The following is a 17,144-nucleotide window of genomic DNA, read 5'->3' on the forward strand; positions in this document are numbered from 1 at the left end:
AACTTAATATTTCTATTCTGTCTCAATTAAAAAAGAATCTGAGTTTGACGTTTAAATCTAGTTTGTTGAAGAATGTGTGACATCATACCAATTAGTTCATTGTATTTTTGCATATGTTTTTGATAACATACTTTACTCCTAATCTTTAAAACTGCATTGTTCACTAAGAGAAGGCAACATTAAGTTGGCCTGGTTTTTATAGAGATGCACTCACTATACTATATGCACAAAAACGTGGGGAAGATGTTAAATTCTGAGTAATAGGCAGAGTACATAAATGGTAGTTTATTTGAACAGTCCTGGAAAGAAAAATGCCAGAAAGATTCAGCTGAGTCATTTGTAGGTAAGAACAAAAGAATAAGAGCAGTGATGATTTAATCCTTTTCTTTTTCTCCCCTACCCAAATCAAGAATACTTAAAATGAAAAGCCTGTTATGTTCTGAAGAGATTAAGTGAAATGATTTATGCTGATTATATTGTCAAAGTCAAAGTCAAATGCTGTATTTCATGAGGGAACCTAAGGGAGGAGAAGTTAAGAGAAACACTTAAGACCTTGATTCAATCTGTTAAGACAGTAGGAATCTACACTCACATTTTGGTTCATTCTTAGATTCAGATTTAGTTTAACAGTCATTTTACATGATTGAGAAAAACATAAATGCCTAACTGTAACATAAATTGGAAGGGACTATGTATTCCTTCAGTCTCATATAAGGTCTTCCTCAAAATTCTCTTTTCTTTCTCATTTTTTTTTTTTTGCCAGTGGCCTTGTCACATAATTTCAATCAATGTATCCCTCTATCTATCATCTATCTATCTATCTATCTATCTATCTATCTATCTATCTATCTATCTATCATCTATCTATCTATATCCATCTCTGTCTGACAAACCTTGGTGTGTGACATTTTTCTTGATAGCCTGCTCCATTAGATAAGTGATATCTTAATTTGCACTTGCTTTCAATATGATTCACAGTATGGTTGCTTGTCACAGAAGCCTAGTCTATCAACCTGCAACTTACTGGTGTTGCCAAATTTGGTCATGTTCTATATTCTTACCATTTCTGGTTAGGTATAGATTAGGAAAACTCATGGTGAGTCTCAGCCTTCTTTGTGGTTAAGTTTGATGAAATGCATCCAGTAGATCTTTAGTGGACCTCCCTTTCACTATAATTGCTCATTTTATGACACTCATTTTCAAAGTTGAGATTCTGGAATGAATTTGCTATTATAATCATGCATCATGGTCTCAGATAAATTTGACCTTTTAAGGCACTATTCACTAATTTATTTAACATTTATGTAACTGAGTAATATCTAGGGAATAGGAAGTGAATGTGAGAGCTAAAGTCTCAGCTGTAAAATGTGGCTAATAGTAGAGATAGTATGAGGCTAAAATAAAACAAAAAGTGATTATTTAGCACCTTGCTTGATAAAATTTGTGTTATTATTAATAGTAATATTTTGATAACATTACTTGTGCAATTAAATTTCTTTAAAAATTTTTGGGTATATTTTGAAGTTTGGGTTATCACTAAACAAGTATCACCACAAGCTTCTTAAATTTTATTTGTTTTGTACTAGTAGTATGAAAACATCAATATTTTATCAGCCACTGTTTTACCTCTCTCTCTCTGTGGAGGGGCTGTTAATTCATGCCAACTGAAGAAAGTGACATTCTGTATTTCATAAAATTGAGTTAGACAAAATGGCTACAGTAGGAACTGGCATGATTTACTGACATTATTGAAATGATTATAGAAATAAAAGGAGTTTCTTGTTTACTTAATGTAGCTCTTTAAGAATGATACCGAGGGGAGAAAAAACTATAATGATGGTAGAGTCTGTTACTAGACACTCTAGAATTGTCATTGAAAGTGAAGCCTTATTAGGCAAACTGTATTTTACTAAATGTTACATAGAAGCCTGCACAGCTTTTTTGAAGAAAACAATATGTGAAACATCATGTTTGCAATTTGTCACTAACTTTAAATCCCATTACTACTCTCCAGTTCTTATATAAGAACATCTGAACACAAAATGACATCATGTGGAATAGCTATGGGGACCCTGTGCTGAAGGAGTTGGCCGAAAACCTGAAGCAGAGGCTTGGAAAAGGCACGTGTAGGGGTGGGGGGTGGGGGCGTCTCAGAATCACCTGGAGCAGCTTGCAGTTGACTGCTCTGACTTCCCACGTCCCTTTTAGCAGCTAGGGGAGATCCGACAGCAAGGGCCATCTAGCTTCATCTACGCGTTTCTGGCCAGAGCCGGGTTCCGTCTACGGAAACCCCGGTTTTCCGCAGGGGCGCTTAGGTCCGAGGAAATCACCTCGGGAGCCTACTCTGCAGTCGCGAAGGCGACAGCCAGCAAAGCCAGGGCTCCCATTGTCACCCTAGTAGTTCAGCGGCGTCCCCTCCCCTCGGTGGCGGAGGGGGGGGGCTAAGGTACCCTCCTACACTACCTCGGCTGTAGGTTCAACTGGTGGGGTGGCCCGTCTCGCTACCGAGTCTCCTGGGAGGCCACTGGGAGCCATGCCCCTGCCGCCGCACCTGACTGATTAACCGACCCCAGGCTCATTCAGACTTCAGCTCGAGCCCCGGTCGCCGCTACCTCCGGCTCCACGGCACACGCCCTCCCTCCGGGCGCGGGGTCTGGCAGAGTGCAGTCCCCGGGGCTGGAGGGCGAGAGTGGGAGCTGCTCGCACCTGGCCGCCTGTCTGGCAGAACTCCGGCCCCGGGCGCGCGCTGGCACACGCACGCGCACACGCCTCGCGCGCCGCCGGCTGTCGGCCCTGGGGGCGGGACCGCGCGGCGGCGAGCGGGCGGGGGGCTCGTGGAGCGCGCGCCCCGCACCCGAGGGCTGCGGAGAGATATTTTGGGTGGCAGGAGGCCCCTCGTCATTTCCGCCGGGCGGCTCGTCGTGCCGGGGGCTCCACTCCCGCGCGCCAGGCGAGCGAGCGGGCAAGTTGGCTGCGGCGCTGCGCCGGCGCCTCCTTCCTTCTCCGCCGCGACCCTCGGCCGCTGGAGCCATGAACTGAAGCCCCCGCGGGACGCACACCCGGGGCTGAGCGGCGGAGGCTGCAGCAGCGGCCGCCGCCAGGGCTGGGAGCGAGCCGACCCCAGAGCCTTTCCCCAGCCGTCGCCGCTCCCACCGCGATCGCCTCCGACGCTCCAGCCTCGGGACCGCCACACAAAAGCCGCCCACCCCAGGAGGCTGCGGCCGGCCACCGACCCCACCTGAGGGCGCCTCGGGCTGCGGACTTCGCTTTCTGTCCGAGCTCCGCGTCCCACGCGGCACCAACCCCGCCGCCCATGGCTCTGATCATGGAACCAGTGAGCAAATGGTCTCCGAGTCAAGTAGTGGACTGGATGAAAGGTAATGCCCTCTGTGGGGAGGGCGAGGCGACACTAGGGCACGGGGTCCCGGTACGAGGGAGGGAGGGGCGGCCACCATAGCGCAACCCGTCCTGGGAGCTTCCAGCCGATTGCTAACGGTCCTCCTTGGGATGGACGGGGTCCTCGGGCTCTGATGGGGGCCCGGGGACCCTGGTCTCCTTTTGTCTTCAGCCAGAGGGGCGCGGGGAGCGAGAGAGCGGCGGGCGCCACCTGGTTGAAGCTGGAAGCAGGGCGGTGGGATCCCGGCGCATCTTAGCCACTTCCCGCTTCCCTCGACGCCTTCGGGTCGGGAGGACACGGCCACCCTTGTTTCCCAGCTATGGGAGGAGCCCTCGGGACCTATTCACACGGTTGCCCCTTCCCCAGTCCCTTTGTTCCTGGAAACCTGAGGCCCCTTCTAGGTTTCGCCCTGCCAAGTGCCTTCCCCAGTGCCAACTCTCCTGGCAACTTTTAAGCCCGCATAATGGGGTCAGGATGCAGTTGCTCCGGTTGGAAACTGGGGAGCCCCTCCAAGCTGGGCTGAGGATGATCCGGAAGGGGGAGCGCTACTTTGGGGGAGAGAAAATACATGCTTCCCATGGGACAGCATCCCTGCTGATACATGTAGGTTCTCTCCTGCGCACTCCCTAGCATACCCTTTGCTTTCTTAGGTTGAGGTATGCGGAGGTTTTAGACCTCTCGCTGCTTCTTGTTAAGGACTCAACGTCAGGTTTAAAGTGGTGCGCATTCAAGTACTCTGTCCTTTCTTCCATCTTGAAGGCTCCCCCCACTCCCGACAATTTCTAATAACCGGTTTCAAACCTTCACCCTCCTCCTAGTCACAAATACGGTCTTTTTCTCTAGTCTTTGGGCTTTCCCGTCTCACTATCTCCCTCTGTTGTCAGAGTTGAGGGGCTTGTAGGGAATCTCCCCAAGCCATCCCCAGACCGAACTCTGAGAAAGGGATGCCTGGGTTGGAATAAAAGGTTCTTGGACACGCTTTGAGAATGCTCGGAAAATATTAGAGTTTTGTTTGGGGTGGTACCCGAGCACACAAACTTAAGATACGTAGGCTCCAAGTGTTATATTTGAAAATTCCCTTTCCAAAGATGAAGGAGCCCTTTTCTAAGTCTTGCTTAGCAGTCAGACTTTCTAAGCCCCAGGTACTTGAAAATGGAAGGTGGGTGGTTGATTGGAAGGTATTGAAAGTAGTAGGGAGAAACTCAATTCTCCCCTTATTTTTCCCCACATTTTCAGACGTTTGCTTGTTCTTCATGATTTCCCTTTTGCTGTTTTGCTTCCTTTTCTCACTGATTTGCCCTGCTACCCCTCACTTACTTTGTTTTTCTCATCTAATATGTAGGGAAAATGCTTTGTAACTGCAAAGCACAATGTAAGTGCAAGTGAATCGAATTAAACCTAATCCATTATTTATCCACTGCCCCCTGTGTGCAGTGCATTGGGTGTCATGGGCGTTATAAAGATGACTAAGACAAAGTCCAGCAATGGCTCATCTTTTCTGCTGCGTGTTCTCTTTCCATATTTGCTATTAAAAATCCAGCTTCCTGGATTCCCATTAACCCCTCCCCAACACACACACACACACACACACACACACACACACACACACACACACACACACACTGGGGGGGATCTTTCAGCTTCTCAGTCACGGAAGACAGTATTCACAGGAAGTAAGAATGCTTAATTAAAACTATTTCTTTGAATTTGTCTAAAAGATGAGTTTAGTTTAAGTCTGTGGCTGCAACAGTATTCAGAGAAAAGGTGTCTTGGCTTCATGGGAGTCAGATTACCTCCATGGATTGCCTTCTAGAAATCCCCATGCTGCCTGTAATGAGTGCTGCATACTCCATCTTCTTTACCTCCCACCTAGTTACATTCTTGCATTTTTCCCTCTCTCCACTGTTTTAGGTCCCCTGAAGCAAGTACACCAGATGATGTATGTAATCTGACACATGTTATTAGTTTTCCAGTACACTAGTCCTTTAAATATCTCTCCAGTGCAAAATGCAGTTTCTTTGAACTTTGGTAAAGACTATGTGCTGTCATTTTTTAACTTCATATGATATTTCAGTTGGATAACTTGTTTTTGTACCTGTTGGTGACACATTTTCCAGCTTGAAAAGTCCAGTTGGGTAAGTGAGGTAGAACTTGTATTCCTTTGTGTAACAAACGACTGGATGAAGTGAGAGAGTGGCTGCTTTAATTACCAATTGCAGGTCCCAGTTAGCTGCTGCAGTCCCAAACTGCTTGTTGTTAAAATTTCTGTGGTCTATCAGAAAAGGAAATTTTTAAATAATAGTTGGAAGAAATGAACATTTCCCCAATTTGCCCCCTAGAGTATTACCTTAGTTAATTTTCTCTACCCTTTTCCCCCAGGAAACTTTAACAAAAGACAAAAATAGTTTTCACACTTTCCTCAGTTGCAGAAATGTTTGAGAGCCAACTGCTAATTTAGCCGATAGCTTTGACATGATTAAACCTTGCTTAATGTTTTTATATATAGTGTTATAACGCCATACTAAAACTTTAACAACACTTTGTTGTTTGAAAAAGGATCTCATGTAGCACAGGCTGGCCTTGAACTTTGGTGTACCCAAGCATGACCTTGAATTTCTGATCCTGCTTTTTCCACTACCCCAGAACTGGGATTACAGGCATATGCTACACCACTCTTGGTCTTATGTGGTGCTTGAGATTAAGCTCAGGTCTTCTTACAGGTTAGGTAAGCATCAAGTGAGCCAAATCCCCAGCCCCTAAAAAACTGAGTAAGACTTTTCAATAACTGCAACATGCTGGGAGTTCTTCAGAGTATATTCTTTGTATACCAGCTTTCAGCTGCTCACAATCATAGCTCCCTATACTGTTTTAGTAAGGCACATACTTCATATACTTTTGAGGATTTTTTTATTTAATAAGGAGGAAAAAGGTACCATTAGTTCTGGGATCATTTATGATTCCAGACAATTTATAGAAATTATATAGAAAGTAAGTCATCAAAGAGGGAAATGAAAGAGAAAAATTACTTTATTGAGCTTTCACAGCATATGTTCAAGATTGTTTTATGAAGGACCATTAATGACAACTCATTTTGACCTATTATTTTTATTTAAATGTATTTGAAGGAGATACCAATATAAAATGTATATATTAATTTTTAGCAAAAATGTAAGTTGCTCATATATTCTTTATAAATACAGTACTGGTCAAATTTTCTGCTGGCAATGAATATTTGATATAGCACCTTGTCATTGTTAGTTGAAGTAAATATACAATGCATGATCTACTTATGAGTCAGTAAAATAAAGACTTTATTCTAGATTATTTTTGTAGTACTTCTGGATATTTGGTGATAGCTCATAAACTTTTACATTAACCAAAAATTAAGTTTATAAAATTACTGTTGGAGAAAATCAATATACTCATCCCTCTTATTAGCACTTGAAGCCAGCCTTCTTCAATTGGAAAGTATGTTCAGTAGTCTTAGAGTTTTGATAAAGTCTTAAAACAGGCATTTTCAAAATCAACAAAGGCAAGCAAGTTACTGAGAAAAGTTGTAGACAATAAAGTAAGCCAGTAACTTTCTAATTTGTTGCTGAACATATTAATCTAAAATATGTTATCTTCCAGTTCCTCTTCGTTTATTTGACAACCCTAGAAATAGTTCTAATCTATAGTTACATGAGTCCCTGTTCTGTATATTTTTTTCACTGAAATATAACAAAAACCTCTGAACACTTAAATGTCCCTTTTACTAATTTTATTATTAAATTTCCCAGTCCATCTTATATCAAGTAATTCTACTCTTCCTTTCATAACTTTTTGAGCTTTGAGACTAATGCAAAATATCCATATGACCAAGATAATTCTTTTCTAGGACCATTTCCCTCTGTGAAATTCTTCTAGTGAGCTTTAATCTCTTTCTGGTTTAAATAAAATGACTATCATCTTCAGAGCAAAGCAGAAGGCCCACTTAGCTGGTCTTTTTTACAATTTCTGAGACTTAATGCTAATCAATCTTGCAGTATTATAAATGCCAAAATAATCTAAAATTTTAAACTATCCCACAATCAGCTATCCTACTCTTTCTTGATCATAATGAAACATTTTGTTCGATAAGTAGTCCCTGCCTTCTGCTTTCTGTACTGATGACTCAGCCATCTTGAGGATAGAAAATGAAATACATTATTTTAGGTGTTAAAAAAACCCAAACCTAATGTTTTGCATGCAATCCTATGATAGAGGAAAATGTAGTGATTACATGATGTCTATTCAGTATAAATGTGAATAAGAGACTATATCTGCTAAAAAAAAAAAAAAAAAAAAAAAAAAAAAAAACAAAACCTTGACAGATGATTAATGATTCTTTTTCTCCCCTTATAGGACATTAGAGCTTAAGTTTAAATGTATCTTAATCATATAAAGGAAATTATCAACATTTTGAGTTAAATTGAATTGAGAGAATGAAATCAGAAACATTTATGGCAAGAACTCAAAACTGTGCAAGCTGTAAGGAAAAGATGTTAAACATAATTGATCACATTGTTCCTATCACTTGAAAATTTGATCCATTTTTCAAATACAAGGTGACTGGATAGGCACAGCAAACATCTACTTTGGATTCAACGGTTTTGCTTTGTTTCTTTTTTTCCTAATGGGAATTCTTGTTATTTTATGTAAAAAAAAAAAAAAAGACATTCACATTCTAATATGTGTAGTCCACAAGAAATACTTGATTTCTATTGTCATTGACATTTGATTTCTAACATTCACAAATTTAGTCCTGATTAGGAAGAAAGCAACTAATTACATAATTATATTCTGGTCCTTGGGTATTATTTACTGAGTACATCTGCATGGAAGGTATTTTAATGGATTAAAAAATATTCTCTGCTTTAAAGAAACTATTCTCTGTAAGCGACAACAATGTCATTTAAAAAAAAAAAAACCCTACCCAGGACAAAGACAGGAACCAACTAGTACACTTGGAAAGTTTTTGAATGTTTGTGTTATATATGCAAACACCGATTAAAAGATGATAGGTTTGTGAACCAAGAAGGGATCCAAGGAGAGGATGGGGTTTTTAGCAAGTCTATGAACTATTTACTTAAAGGGTACTCTAAAAGAAAAGTATATTCATGTAGGAGGTGCATCCAGAGATTCTGGAGCTGCAGTCAGGAGTGTAAGCTGAAGGAGTTTCTCTGGGTGTGTCTGGTTGAAGTGGGCAAGTGGGCAGGAGAGGGAAAGTGAGGGAGGGGTGTGAGGAGGTGACAAAAGTACAGGAACAAATCTGCATATGAGAAAGACAAGAAAGCTCTCAGCATGTCCTGAGTTGAGAGAAATACCACACTAGAAAACTTTGCCTGCCAAAACTCAGCCCACAAAGAATGTGTATTGAATTGGGACAGCTGTTTCAAATCTGTTTCTGAGGAATAATCTGGAAATAATGTTAAAGTAGTTATTTTGAAGATAAATTACATCATTAACATAGTGTTGGATATTTAGAATTTTACTGATCCAAATTCTTATGTGAGAAATGAAAGTAGGCTTTTGAATATTAATAATGTTCTTAAAGGAGTGATAAATTATCATTTTCATTTATAGCAGCAGAACCTCGGATTAGAGCTTAATTTGTTCCTAATGACTTTTAGGTTCCAATGTAACTTCTTTACAGTACTTGACACATTGGGCTTATTTGAAAGAAGCAGTGTTTGTTTCTGTCAAGTAGTAGAAGGATAACAGAGTTAAAATCATTTAAAAAGGACAAGAGCAAGTGATTTGGAAAAAGTGGAGTGTGAAATTTGTTGATGATTTTGTAGTTGTCTAATGTCTGAAAACAGGAAGTATAGTCTTTAATGTGGAATCATTGTGTTGAATAACATTCAGTGAGTGAATCCAGTTTCCATGAATAACATAGGTCTGTACTTGAAAATGGTGTATTTCTCTGAGTGTGAAAGGCAAATGATCAAAAGCTGAATAGCTCATTTTTGTTTAAAAAACTTAAGTATTATTTTAAATTAAAACAAGTATTAATTTTACATGATACAAAAAGCAAAATTGGTATGATTTCAGGAATTTTAGGCTTACAGCGGGCTGTTAAAGCTGCATTCCTCAGACCTCCTAGGGTTAGGAGTACACTGTTCAGCAATTATGGAGACATCAGTGGAAAAGTTTAAGAAGTGGTAGTTGGCTTTGGAAAAGGTAAATTTAATGTATTATGTGTTTTTTACTATCATTGCAGAGGGCAAATTTTTTATTTTTTCTGTTAAGGTCATGATAATAGCATGTTAATTTTGTGTGATCCATAAACCTACAGCCACAATGAACTCCTTAAGAATGATTCTTAGCTGATCATATCCTCTCCCTTCTTCTGCCCACCCTCCTTTTAAATGGCTTTTCAGTGTTTTAGGCTAAAGGTCAAAGTCCTTAACATAACCTAAGAGACTCTTCAGTTTAATTACTATGTGATTTAAGCCTCATGACAGATAGCAACTATATTGGATGCCTTTGGACTTTATATATATTTTTTCTTCACTTTATTAAGTTCTATTACTCCTTCAGGTCTCAAGCTTTTCCTCCACATGAGAGAAGTCTTCCCTCCCATCTTCCCCAAATCTCATAAAAATCTTTAGTTGTATGTTCCTGTGTCCCATTTGCCAATTGTGTTAATTCATATGATTATTTAACTAATGTCTAGCTGCTCTACTAAATGAAGGCAGGAACCCCACATATTTTATGTAATAATGTATGAAACAGTATGTGGTAATATATACAGTCAGAAAATATTTGTTGAGTGAAAGAATAAATTTATTTTCAGATTCTTGGTCTGTCAGCAAATCTGCTTTCCTAAATGACAATGCATGACATAAAGTCCCTTACAGTGCTTTAATGTGTACTTCGTTACCAACGTGCATTCTGTGTGCCAGAAGACAGACTAATATAGGGTTGTATTATCCATATTTCAAAGTCCTAAATCATGGTTTAGACTTGTTTCATTAAGAAATATTAATTTCTGGCCGGGCGGTGATGGTGCACGCCTTTAATCCCAGCACTCGGGAGGCAGAGGCAGGCGGATCTTTGTGAGTTCGAGGCCAGCCTGGTCTACCAAGCGAGATCCAGGAAAGGCGCAAAGCTACACAGAGAAACCCTGTCTCGAAAAACCAAAAAAAAAAAATGTTAATTTCAATGAGTGAATGATTGACATGGTATGGTATTTATGCCATAGCTATTATAAATATGATACAGATACTTTCTAATTTAAGTATGGTAGCACTATATGCAAGTACCTGTAAACATATACTTAGTTTAAAAATTGAAACATACCTTTTCTAAAAATTTATTTTCCTTCATTCAAATATCCTGATTATTTTACCATTTTATATTTCAGAAAGAACTCTATATTTGAGAACATATGGGAGACTAGCATTGGTAGAAAACCTTAGGCTTTTTAGTTTCTATATAAGTGTTTAATAAAAGCTTATACAAGAAAATTAGATGTATTTTTAATGGTGAAAATAAAATTGACTTATTTAAGTACATAATTGGAAAAATATATCATTTTAATGAAATATATTATCTTCATTATGATTATTATTTTTAATATGGAACTTACATTTTACTATTAAGAATTAAGACACTTTTACATTATTTTTTTGTAATTTTCTGTCTTTCCTCCTTTCTTTGACTATGAATAATTTTAATATTTAAAAGTATATGCATGTTTATTTTGTCTAACATTTGGAGGTTATTTTGTAAGCATTTATAGAAGACTCAACATAAAATATAGCTTCTTGAATGAATGTGCCCCATGTAGATTTCTTGAGAATTATGTACTAATAAATAAACACTACTAGAGAGCTTCTTAATAAAGTATCTCCTCTCAATTTAAAGTTGTTAATGCATGTCATCTTAAAGTGAAATTTTAAGACCTTACCATAGGCATGCTGACTTTTTACATTTTATTGAAAGAATTATTCATACAATGATACATTCTGATCATCCTTTCACCTCTCCCAACTCTTTCCAGTTCTTCCCTACCTTCCCACCCACTCAACTCTTGCTCCTCCTTTCTCTCTTTCTTCAGAAAACTAGGTAAACACACACACACACACACACACACACACACACACACACACACACACACACAAAAAAAAAAAACAATACCAGAATTAAAACAAAGAAAAAACACAAGAAGCACACACACATACACACACACACACACCCAAACAACAAAAAACAAACGCATAAAAACATAAAATCGGAAACCATAACATACAAGCAGAAGAACTGCAAGATGAAAAAAATGCCCCAACAAAACAATATGACATAAAAGTCTACAAAAATACCAATGAATTCATTTGTGTTGGCCTTCTACTGTTGGGCATGTGTGGTTAATATACCCCGTGAGACTCAATTGGAGAAAACTGAATTTTTCCTTTTTGCAAGCAGATGTCAATTGCAGATAACTTCTTGGTTAGGGATGGGAGATCATGTCTGCCTCCCCATCTCAGTGCTGGGACCCATTTGCCTTGAACTTGTGCAGTCTCCATGCATGCTGCCAAGGTCTCTGTGAGTTCATATGTGCATCAGTCCTGTTGTGTCTGGATAACACTGTTTCTTTGGAGACCTCCATAATGTCCTAGATAATGTTACAGAATTATGATTTACACTGGTATCCTGATTTTACTTATAAGCAAATATTCACTATTTTAAGGTAAAATATTTAAATTTTAAAGCTTTAAAGATATATTTCTTTTTTATTTTAATTTAAATTATAAAAAAATCTAATGTAGGTTTGCATTATCTTCCTCATCTAATTTCAGGATTTACTAATACTTAACATTAATTCATTAAAATTTAAATTAAGTAAAATTTGTGTTCATCTGTAGAATGTTTTTGAACAATTTAAAAATTTTCAGGAGCAACGTTATATTAAGTAAACTAAAAGTTACTTTAATATTAATGTGTATAAAATATTTGTTAAATATTATACACATGTCTATTATATATTTACTTGAAATTAGTACTCTTACACATTAGTCTTGTCAGATAAATGGGATAGTCTTTACATACAGTGATATATAAGAAGACATTATATTATGCTAGTTGCCTTTTAAAATATTGCTCAATATCCAATTTTGTTCTTTATTTGAACTTTTTATTTTGTTTCATAAACTTGTGTTATTTCAAAGCAAGTTTGCAATATGTTTGTTCAATAGTACTTACAACAACTTAACAGAATTCTACTTAAATTCTAAGTCTGACTTAAATATTGGATCTTACTTTTTATTTCCTTTTTGTTTATTAGTAGCACAATTGTGCAATTTATTATAAATGCCAGTAACTTTAGCCCATTTATATTTAAGTGATCAAAAGATTTCTTATTTTATTATGGTTTGTTAATTTTCTTGATTCCTGCTTTTCAAGAACTATTTAGCTGGGCGGTGGTGGCGCATGCCTTTAATGTCAGGGCTTGGGAGGCAGAGGCAGGTAGATCTCTGTGAGTTCGAGGCCAGCCTGGTCTACAAAGTGAGATCCAGGAAAGACACAAAGCTACACAGAGAAACCCTGTCTTGAAAAACCAAAAAAAAAAAAAAAAAAAAACTACTTAGAGATGTGCTTTCATATATCATTTCTATTACTTAATATTTACTAATTTATCACATTGTTTACCAAAGATTATCATAGAATCCATTTTCTAAGGAGGTGGTTATAATGTAATCAATTAATAAAACTTAAATAGTAACCTAAAATAACTCTTAATGATCAATTTAAATAATCTATTTGTTAAATTTTTATGTGTACTATATGTGTGTGTAGGAGTTACTTCTTATGCTATTTATTTTCTTCAACTATTTGTATTATTTTTAAAAAGTTTAACAGTACTGGATCCTTGTGATTTTTTCCTCCTTCCAGAGCAGAAAATTTGTGTTTTAATTTTGCTTGATTTATTTATATTTTAATTTTCAAAACAGCCCATGAAGATATTAAACACATATAAAATACAAAATGTAGAATGTCATCTAATTTTGCTCAAAATATAGGAATTCAGTAATCCCAATACTAACTTTTAATACTACTAGAACTTGCATAAAAAAACACATTTCCTCATTTCATATAGTATAGAGCCTATATGGATGTATTTCTCAACCTGTGGGTCATGACCCCTTTGAGGCTGAACAACTTTTTCACAGGGGTCAAACATCAGATATCCTGTATATCAGATATTTACATTATGACTCACAATAGTAGCAAAATTATAGTTATGAAGTAGCAACAAAATAATGTATGGTTGGGGGTCACCACAACATGAGGAACTGTGTTAAAGGGTGGCAGTGTTAGAAAGATTGAGAACCACTGCTTTATGGTATGGCATAGATAGGTGTTTCTGCTTTATTTCCTCCGTATTGGTGGCAGAATAAGTTTTATGGCAGTCATTTTTGGAACAGTGGTTCAAGCCTTTCTTATCCAGAAGCATGCTAACTTGCCTCCAAGCTATCATAACAGATGTTATCATTTGCGTGTTAAAGTGTTAGATAGACTCCTATGGAATATGTAGGATTAATTTTTCTAGTTTGGCCCTAGGTGTAATTTTTTGAGTTTGTTTGTGCTAAAACCTTGTTACTTGAGATTACATCTATTTGAACTTCAGTTGAAGATTGCTTTTGACACATGACAAAAGTATTTGCTGATGAATGCCATACATAATACCTGCAAAATTGGAAAGAAATTGTTTGACCTGAAAAAAATACAGTATTTTTAAGCATCATATTTTCCAGGAGTCATTTTCACACTGAAAATATCATAGTTAGAACTAGCTTGTGGTTTTAGTTAAAATTATAGCTTACTTGGAATGACAGATTCTTTTTAATATTTTGAAGTATTTTGCAAACACTATATAGTATAACTTGGTTCTCACTTACCAAACCTATAAATGTCTCAAAAAACTTTACATTTACTATTACTAGTTGATGAGATAAGGGGGCCGGTAGATGGCTCAGAGGGTAAAGGCACCTGCTGCTAACCTTGCCAACCTGAATTCATTTCCCTCAGGACAAAGTATTTCTTTGAAGATTTTATTCATTGTGACCCTATAGCTCTTATATAGCCTTTACATATATATCAGGTGTTAATTGGTTCCTTAAAATTATTTTCTTTGAAAAATTTTATTAATCTAAATTATGAAATGTGATAGTTTAGTGAATCAGTAATTTAAACGCTAAAGAAAATTTAATGTAATAAAAAATGATGAAATAAATGTGAAATTTGTAGTGATCAGTGAATTATGTATAAAATACTAATGAAAGGTATAGTATATATTTGTTAGGTATAATGTATTTAAAGGTATAGTTAATTTAAAGTAATTTATATATTAAGTAGGTATTAAACATGCATTCTGGTATGTACGAGGCAACCTAAGTAGAATTTGTTCAGAGTAAAAACAGGATGATGCTTTGTATTTCTCCTTGTTTTCATTAATAGAATTCAGGTAAGCCTGCTTTAGAATGGCATTTTTAAACAAGTAAAAACAATTTAACTTATTTTGAAATCTCTCAGTTGTTAATGAAATCATCACAATACCTAGGACAATAGGCACTTTAAGCAAATGACTGAACTCTGACAATTATTTTGAAGTTCACTTGATATAAAAAGGACATTTTTCTCCTACATAACTTTTTAAGATTCTTTTCAGTCAGTTCATCACTTTTCATAATATAGTTGTTGACATCTGTATTTCAAAGAAGTCTGATAATAGAATGACCTGAATGCAGTAATTTTGTGGCTCTCCTTCTAAATTAATTTTTGTATATTTTGATTAGTATTTAAATGCAGTGGTTTCTTATGTTTGTTATTTTGAAATGAGGCTACTTTGCCAGAAAATTATTGTATTTATACCTAAAACAATGCATATGCACACACACACACACACACACACACACACACAGATACACACACACACACACACACACACACACGGAGAGAGAGAGAGAACAAACAAATAAATGTAGAATAACAGCAAGGGAATCAAAGTTGTTTTTGTTTGTTTTTATTTTTTTTTTTTACTTTTGGTTTTTCAAGACAGGATTTCTGTGTGTAGCTGTGACTGTTCTGGAACTCATTATGTAGACCAAGCTGGTCTTGAACTCACAGAGATCCATCTGCCCCTGCCTCCCAAGTGTTGGGATTAAAGGCATGCACCACCATGCTTTGACGTCCTTAAATTTTAATCAGTGTGTAATTAGTCAATTTTCTAGTTTCATAAATGTTACAAATTCTCTAATTTTTTTCTTTAATTAGCTTTCAACACACTGTTGTCTACCTGATTCTTTCCCCCATATTGGCAGTCATTTTGGACCCAACACTTTTTACATAACACATTATATATATATCCTGAAATAATAGTCATAGGAGGTGTCACCTACTTACATGATTTTAATTTTTAAAAAAATCAGTACAATGGAATCTTTGTACGGTGGTACATATCTGTATTCTTAGTTATTTAGAAGACTGAGGCAGGAGGATTCCTTCCATTCAGGAGTTTGAAATCAGCCTCAATAACATAATAAGACATCTCAAGGACATCACTATAATGCCCTATTGTAATAAAAAAGAATGTTTATGATAAAATAAGATGGATTTCTCTGTGTGTCCTAATTTCCTTTCTAGTACTATGATAAACACCATGGCTAAAAGGAACATGGTGAAAAAAGGTTGGATTGCCTTCTGCTTGCTTTCACAGCACAGCCTATCATTGAGGAAAGGCAGGGCAGGAACTCAAGCAGAGGGGGAACCTGAAGGTGAGAACTGAGCAGAGACCACAGAGGAGTGCTGCTTACTGACGTGATCTCCAAACTCATATTCACAAATCTTTCTTAGACCTCCCAGAACACACATATCCAGTATCCTGTGCTCTCCTACATCAGTCATTAATCAAGAAAATTCACCATAGACTAGCCTATAGGCCAGTCTGATGGAGGCCTTTTCTCAATTGAGGTTCCCTCTTCCCAGATAGATAACTCTAGTTTGTATCAGGTTAACAAACCAAAAATGAGCAAACAAAAACCAACTATGGAAAAGAAAATAATTGCTAATTTTTGCCAACATAGTGAGTATACGTGGATTTAAAAGAAACATTTAAGATGTAAAGTCACTCAGTATAATGCCTATAAGGAAGCAGAAGAGGAGATGGTGGATCAAAATGAACATTAGAAATAGTGACAGGACAGACTCATTTGACATGTCATTGTAGTTATAAGGTACTGGTATTTAACATTTGGACTTCTTGATTGTGGTTGTTGACAATAACTTATTACACTTAGGAGAGTGGAGGAAGAGGGAAGCATATAATTTTGTAGAAACCTTACAATTTCTGTCTTAGCCAGTGATCAAAGTTATCATCGATACGTAATTTTTATGTCATATACCCTTGATAAGGTATGATGAGGATAATTCTTTGTTGTCTCTTCTCTCAAACCTATAATCCAATTCTAACCATAAAAATCTTTAGAAAACCCAAATGTAAGGATATTTTAAGAAGTATCTGACTAATACCCTTCAGCCTTCTCAAGATCACCAAACACCAAGCAAACAGAAACAGACCGGAAGAATCTAAAGAGACATGGGGATAAATTGTTATTATGGTGTACTGGATAGTATTCTGGAACATAATAATACATTAGGAAAAAATCTGATGACATATTTTAAAATGTGCAATTCAATAACAAAATATCAATGCTAGCTCCATGTG

General features: G+C 37.2%; 1 protein-coding gene across 5 annotated transcripts in view; it reads left to right on the top strand.

Moving 5' to 3' along the window:
* Positions 1–2,897: 2,897 nt before the first annotated feature.
* The window catches only part of Cnksr2 (connector enhancer of kinase suppressor of Ras 2), a 234,530-nt gene continuing 220,283 nt past the window's right edge, over positions 2,898–17,144 (top strand). For 4 of the 5 annotated variants that reach the window (XM_036175527.1, XM_036175528.1, XM_036175530.1 and 1 more), the window contains exon 1: positions 3,238–3,377. In XM_036175527.1, coding sequence (XP_036031420.1) covers positions 3,314–3,377 — 64 coding nt within the window. In that variant the 5' untranslated portion in view covers positions 3,238–3,313. Of the gene's footprint in view, positions 3,378–17,144 lie in introns of all 5 variants that reach the window. The other variant, XM_036175532.1, reaches the window with a different exon arrangement.

The sequence above is a fragment of the Onychomys torridus genome, chromosome X (assembly GCF_903995425.1).
Source record: "Onychomys torridus chromosome X, mOncTor1.1, whole genome shotgun sequence".
In the NCBI taxonomy this organism is placed as follows: Eukaryota; Metazoa; Chordata; class Mammalia; order Rodentia; family Cricetidae; genus Onychomys; species Onychomys torridus.